General features: G+C 47.0%; 1 protein-coding gene across 1 annotated transcript; it reads left to right on the plus strand.

The window, feature by feature from the left end:
• Positions 1–229: 229 nt before the first annotated feature.
• Positions 230–3,831, plus strand: CACNG5 (calcium voltage-gated channel auxiliary subunit gamma 5). The gene is made up of 5 exons (XM_026067478.1): positions 230–437; positions 734–820; positions 1,577–1,717; positions 2,983–3,128; positions 3,574–3,831. The coding sequence occupies exons 1-5, from the start codon at positions 230–232 to the stop codon at positions 3,829–3,831; spliced, it is 840 nt and encodes a 279-aa protein (XP_025923263.1).
• Positions 3,832–7,463: the final 3,632 nt, after the last annotated feature.

Consider the following 7,463-nt stretch of genomic DNA (forward strand, 5'->3'; position numbering starts at 1 on the left):
AGGATTTGGTTCAAATTCTCCATCTGTCAGGGCGTGCTGTGATTTTTTTAATGGCTTATTTCAGCTTGACCCAAATAAGCAGTTGGGGCGGGGGGGAGGCAAAGCTTTTGACGCTGGCATTTCTTCAAGAAAGCAAAGTTGCAAATAGTTGAGGTGCAGGCTGCAGTAGCTGCTAACCCGCTGTCCCTTGTGCCCCCCCAGGCACCCCGTCCTGGCGCCGTGGCCCCCGATGCTCCTCAGCATGAGCACGTGCGGCAGGAAGGCTCTCACCCTGCTCAGCAGCGTCTTCGCCGTCTGCGGCCTGGGCCTCCTGGGCATCTCTGTCAGCACCGACTACTGGCTCTACCTGGAGGAAGGCACCATCCAGCCCCAAAACCAGACGACGGAGATCAAGATGTCGCTGCACTCGGGGCTCTGGAGGGTCTGCTTTTTGGCAGGTACAGCCTTCGTTTCTGAGCAAAACGCTGGCCTCCTTCCTGTCTGTTCAGCCAGCTATCGTTCTTTCAGCAGGGACATTTTAAAAGGCAGGAAGCTGATCTCTCAATGAGATTGTAGTTAACAGATAGATTCTTCAGCACCAAATACTAACAGTCAAGATAGAAGCAGCACGAAAAAGCAAGATTGCTTTTATGCATGCACTGAAATTAATTTTAAAGCCACTTTTCACGCACACACCTCCAAATAAAAAACTGCAGTTAAATTGTAGGCATGAATCAGTCTCTATTTCCTGCAGGTGAAGAGCGCGGCCGGTGCTTCACTATAGAATACGTCATGCCCATGAATGTCCAGCTGACATCTGAATCGACAATCAATGTCCTGAGTAGGTGATCTTTTGCGGGGTCTTATTCTTTGCAGCCTTTGCAAAGCACGACGGGTCACTAGGGATCCCCCTAAAAATCCCCTTTGTGTCCTCGCTGAGGACACTCCTGCTTCGCTGGAGGTGCTACCACACCAGGATGCAACTACATTTTTTACTATGTGAATTATCTGATGTGCTGCTAAATTTTTGAGTGCATCTTTTCCTATTGGCAGGAAGCTCACAGAGGCTGTAAACGGTATAATTTCCTTTCACTGCCTATTCAGCGCTTATGTTTATGGAAGCATTTGGCTTTATATTCTCCTGTCAGTAATTTGCAGCAGTATTTCTTCTGCAGCAGTCAATTTTACACATTACCCAGTGGGATGAGTTAAAGATGGAGCATCATAGCTCTCACTATAAATTCTGTAGTCACTTTTGATTTAATAAGTAAAAGTCTTGAGTAAACAGTTTTGCAGCAATGCTGGAGAAAAACGCAGGTTCTGATGCATGAGGTTTTTTTCTCCCTGTGTAATGCTTCACATGGAAACCCTCAGAAATGCAAACATTAACAGATGTTTCCGCCAAATTGCCACTTCAGCCACCTGGTTAGCAAAGACACCTGAGGAGAGGGGGACCCTTGCAAGGGCTGGGGAGCCGTGTAGGTGGAGTGGGAGCGAGGAGGGACAAGGCGGTAGCAGAGCAGGGCAGGTGGAGCCATCCAGCCAGCCGGGGGGAGGATTAACCCTCTGCACTTTCTTCTGCTCCTCTCCCAACCAGAGATGATTCGTTCTGCTACCCCTTTCCCTTTGGTCAGCCTCTTTTTCATGTTCATTGGTTTTATACTGAGCAACATCGGCCACATTCGGCCTCACAGGACCATCCTCGCCTTCGTGTCTGGAATATTCTTCATCCTGTCTGGTGAGTTTTGTCAGCAAAAATTCCCCTTGATCATGTGTCTGTCGAGTTTTACCGCAAGCTTTTCTCAGGTGTAGAGGAGGGTCATGAAACCCCAATCATTTGACCATTTGCCATAAACTATATTTTAATAAATATTATAATTCATAAACATGAATGTATTATGAATATGAATATTATGTTTCAATTTAATCTAGTCCACAGGTAAAACTGGTGCCACAGGTAAAAGTAGCCCACATGGCACAACCGAAATCTGAGCCAGGTTCACGCAGTAGTTCTGTGTGCAGAATTCGCCACTGAGAGCAGCAATGTAATGGCACACGGGGGAAAGGCTGCCAGCAATACCTAAAAAATGGCATTGTGAGTTTGGGGCCATTCGTGTGAAAATGTTTCTTTTTTGGACTGTTTTTGGAGGGGGGGAGGGTAATTAGGCATTTGTCAAAATCTTCTTTCCCCCAAGCTCTCCCCCAAGTGCCTGCCCCTACATGGGCGCCCCGATGAGGCRACTGGGGCTGGCGGATGTGACAAGCTGGTGAGCGCTGGCCTCAGGGATGCAAGCCCTGCTGGACAAAATGAAAATCAATATTAATATCACATCCTGCGCCCTACATCTAATTAGAAAGAAGCAGCAAATTTTTGACCATAGGGGACGTTCATTGTGGTACTTTTCAGTGCTCTCGTAGCCCACTGTTTCGGCTCCTCACTCGAGCTGGTGCCTGGGGGGGCTCCCGGCGTGACCCCCAGCTGCACTGGTTTGCAGTATCAGTGCTTGCCTGCTAGCAGGACTCACTCGAGGCAGCCGTGCCGCAAGGAGGCAGGAGGAGAAGCACCTGCAGTTATTCCCCCAGGAGCAGCTCCTGTGAGTGCAGGGTGGGGAGGGGACACTTACTTCTCATGGTAAGTCGGTCACAGGAGAGATCTGAAACCTCAAAATAATCAGCCAGGATATGTCTACATCAGACAAGTGAATGTTTTATTCATGGTGTTATCATAGTGTTAAACAAATAGCTGTGACAGCTGAGTTTTGAAGCAGGCTCCTACACAGTGCACAGTTCAGAGGAACTTGCTTAACAACATAATGGTTCGACTGAAATGGTGTAAACGCCCTGGCTCGGTTCAGCAGGGAGCAGCCTGCTTCCCCAGTCATTTCAAGCGCAGCCTACCCGTTTGCAGTTTCACCTGCAAGTTTGGTCTTAGAGGAGGCTGCTTCACGAACCTCTTCACACCTAAAGCGTTTCCTGCTGCCTTTCTCCCTCGTGTCTCCTCAGGTCTGTCGCTGGTGGTGGGGCTGGTTCTGTACATCTCCAGCATTAATGACGAGATGCTGAACAGGACCAAGGACTCTGAAAGTTTCTTCAATTACAAATACGGATGGTCATTTGCTTTCTCTGCTATCTCTTTCCTTCTCACAGAGGTACTGGCCAGCTGTGAGCTCTGTGACATGCCTGTAATGAGCGTATTCTGTTCTCAGGTGCTGGGCACTAGTGTAGGTATTGTCAAGAGGCTGTAAGGAAAAAGAGGACAGTGATGGGTTTTAAAGGCAGACCGTTAGGTCAGATGAGTAATATATAGCATGGTGGGAGGCATGTATAGTGATGGGACCGAGACCCAAGCCAGGAGCACTCATGGGGTAAATCATCTGATGAGCGCTTGAATCAAGAGGAGGAGGAGATGTTGTTACTCCACAGTATTTATTGCAGGGTCCCAGGAGCACAGGGAAGAGAAGGGTCTTGCCTCAGGTGTCCTTGCGAGTCACCAGCAGAGCGAGAAAAGCAACCTTTCTTTGCCATGCTGGTGCTCGTGGAGGAGGCCGGCAGTGGTGCGGCGAGTAACCGGCAGTGTTTCTCTCTCCTTTCCAGAGTGCCGGCGTGATGTCCGTCTACTTGTTCATGAAAAGATACACCGCCGAGGACATTTACCGCCCGCACCCCAGCTTCTACCGTCCCCGTCTGAGCAACTGCTCCGATTACTCCGGGCAGTTTTTGCACCCGGATGCGTGGGTGCGTGGACGCAGCCCTTCGGATATCTCCAGCGAGGCGTCCCTGCAGATGAACAGTAACTACCCAGCGCTGCTCAAGTGCCCCGAATATGACCAGATGTCCTCCTCCCCGTGCTGAGCGCCACGCAGGGCACAGTGGCGGTGTCCTGACTCCCTTTGTCATTTTGTAGGCCACTCTTTCAGGACAATTCTCTATTTATAGGATCATAAATATAACAGTAGAAATTGGTTATATAGCCAATAATATAACCAAGACAATTGGGATATTTTCCTTCCTTTTTTCTTTTTTTTTCTTTTGATTCTTCCCTGTAAAGCTAAAATCTCTCTGAAGCCCTGTTCTTTCAGCTCTTCCACACATACAGCGTGCCATTGAGCACACGGTAGTTCTGCATGTGGAATAAATCCAGGGCTGGGCCTGATAGTAGAGAAAAGATAATCAAGTAGAACAAAGAACAACAAGAAAGTGTGTTTTTTGGTTTAGGTAGGTTGCAAAAGTTTGTGCATTTGGCTGTATCATTTAATTGTAGATTTACTGCCCTAAAGGCCAGTCGGACTGAAGAATTTGTGTAAATTTCCAAGTGACAGTAACCATTAGAAAAACACAAATTGTATCCTGATTTGATATTTACTGATTGATATCTCTCTTTGCTGAGTATTAATCAGGCAGTAACAGGAACTAGCTCAACTATACCTCGGAAGGCCAAGAGAGTTAGGTTGTTGTTTCTGTAGGGCCATTTGCAAACTGTTCCTTGAACGTCCCGAGTTAGACCCCCGTGCACCTCAACCCAGGGATGCCTTTACTGTTCGGGGTGGTTCAGACACCCAGATTTACTCCATAGTCCAATAGTCTGGAGGTCTGAAGAGCAACTGAGAGAATTTCAGTGCAGCTAAAAACTACCTAAAACCATCCCATAGGAAATAGTAGGCATAGGAGTTAGGTGAAATTACGGCCGCCTGATTATGGCCTGGACAGAGGTGCAAATTATTTAAAGCCAAGATCCCAAACTGGTTTAAAGTGGCATAGCTGAAATTAATGAAGGTAGTCCACTGTAGCAAAGTAATTGGCTCATATTTTATTTTTGCAGAACATGGTATTTTAGCTGCATCTCGTATTACTTTTTTTCTGAGTCTTATTTTGAGTTTTTAATTTTAACAATTTCATATGATGTACTTTGGTCTTAGAGGACCAAAAGCTGCCAGGGTGTGAATATCAATCTAATTGTAAATGAAGGTTGGGGAGCAAAAAGGTAATGCTCCCTCATGCACTCCCGTGGGAAGTAGGAGCTTGTCACTTTGCAGAAGAAAGTTTTGTCAAACCTTCTATTTCTGTTCCTGTTATTTTAAACCTTTTTGAAATTTTCATTTGTGCAAAACAAAACCCTCCAGGATTCTTGGTACATTTGAGCTTGTTTCATCTTATGGTAATTTAAACAAATAGAATATATGCACTTTCAACCTCATTTGTAACATAATACGTAATGAATGTTGCACTGCTTTATTATTATTTGTTTATTATTTATTAACTACTCCAAACTAGGGTCCAAGTCCTGGAGCAGCACCCACTGTCTGTGTTGATTTTGATGCCACAGGGTTCTGTGGGACCTCACTGTATGTGTGTATGCCAGATGACTCTCGTACAAGATTATTTCTTGTCCAGTTCCTTCAAATAAGGAAAGTAATGTATATTTAGTGTCATTTACTCCTTAATTTGCTAAGTTTTAAAACTAGGGCATCTTTTTTGTAAGTACAGTTGTATTTACCCTTAATTTTTGTATTTCCCTCAAGCATCTGTTTCTCATTCTAAAAGACAATTTGTACATTTTATGTAACAGGTCAGCTTCTAGGAATGTTCAAGCATTAAAGAAAAAACAGCCCTACTGTCCGGTGTTCAGACTTGCTGTTCTTCATCTGTTCACCCCAGCTGAAGGTAAAGCCCACCCTTTTAATTTACGGGCTCCAAACTCCCTGTCCAGTGTCACTGAAATGGTGCCACAGCAGGGCTGATGTTGATTAAAATCAGCCAGTGGATCCCAAAATGTGATCTCAAGAGCCTTTGGCCTTACAGGAGTTTACCGCCAGCTACCAGCCCTGCAGCAGCAGCCATCCGGGCTCCAGCCAGCACGCTGAGCGGAGGGGTTTGCAATCCTGCTAGGAATGATTGTTTCGACCTAGTTTGATGTTACTGGTTTTGGTGGCTCAAAGCTGTTGCCTTTGCATTTTCCTCTTGATGGTTCTTTTATATTCCCAGTTAGTCTTCTTGAAAGGGAGACCTTGGGTATTGCCAAGAGCCGGAATAATTTTGATGCTCAAAAAACCATGAGGGTTGTCCCACATGGCTATGGTCTCTAATGCGAAGGAGCTGTTCAGTGCAGTTAATCCTGTGTCCCCTAAGACAACTCTGTCCCAGGGTGGAATTTTCCTTTGTACTGTTTAGATACAGAATTGTTTGTTTTATAACTTAAAATATCTGCCTACATAAACAGAAGACATAGAAAAACTTCACACCTTTCTCAAGCCCCCAGCAGATTTAGCAGTCTAGAGACAAATTAGAAAACTAAATTATTTTAATTCACAGGAGAGCTCATCATCATGTGGCTCCATTTGTGAGCCCAGGAGTTCACACATTTACCCAGGGAGCACAACCCTCCGTAAGTGCAGGACTGCTGAAAGGCAGAGGTTTAACACCTACAAGATTTAAATCCTTAGACTCCCCAGCTCCTTTCCTGCACCTAGAACGGGACGTGTCAGGCCTCTCCGCTGACTGTCATGAAGACCGCTTGGGCAACACTACACAGAAAATGGTTTGCACTCTTACAAGCAGAAAATCTCACGTTTTGCATGAATGAGTAATTGGTGTTGGGATCCTTGGTGCACGTGTCCACATGAGCTTGAGCTATAGTGCTTAGAGCAAACTACTGGCAGTAAGGGTTAAAAAAATTCAAAGCTGCCTGATATATACATAAATTTCACTGTGCTCGCTGACACTTCTAAATACCACACCAGGCTAAAGCTTTTTCTTTCACCTGCCATCAGCCTCCCACTCAACATACACCAATGCAGCTCAGCAGGCTGGGTGGCATATGGAGTTCATGACACGGGGAGGGATAGACGGTAACTGAAGAAATAGCACGTGGGAGGCAAATGCAACTCCAGCCTGAAAAGATCCTGAGCAGCCTGGTCATGAAGCGGAGCTCGGGGTGGTTCTCAGGAGGGAACCCCCGAGAGCCACCTTCTCCCACACACGTAATTTTCCTTCCCTTTTTTTTTTTTTTTTTTTATCCCCTTTCTGTAGCCCCAGGGAGGCAAGACAAGGGCTGCACCCTGGGGACCGAAAGCAGCCCATACAAGCCCCTTTCCTCCCCAAATCTTCCCACCAGGTGATCCCAAGCTGTGATGGAGCCCAGGTGTCACAGAAATGGGGATGGCTCAGCTCGTTAGCTAGGAGCATCCTGGGAAGCCTTACTGAACGTGGAGGCACTGAGGGAGGCAGGAGGGTCAGCAGAGAGCAGCCAGGAGAAAGGAGCCTGGGGGCAGCTCATGGCTGCAGCCCTTCCCAATGTGGCTACAGCTGAAATGAGGAGCTGCAGCCCTCCAGAGAGCTGCTGCCCTTGCTTGTCCCTCGCTGCAGGCCCGTCGTGCTGGGGAGGGTAAGGTGAGGCAGCAGCGCCGTGGGGTGGCAGCCACTCAGCAGCGGGGCCACGGCAGCAGCTCGCTGCGGCCGGGTGCAAAGCCAACAYGGGTGCGTTGCAT

The sequence above is a fragment of the Apteryx rowi genome, unplaced genomic scaffold (assembly GCF_003343035.1).
Source record: "Apteryx rowi isolate R43461 unplaced genomic scaffold, aptRow1 scaffold_26, whole genome shotgun sequence".
NCBI classification, from domain to species: Eukaryota; Metazoa; Chordata; class Aves; order Apterygiformes; family Apterygidae; genus Apteryx; species Apteryx rowi.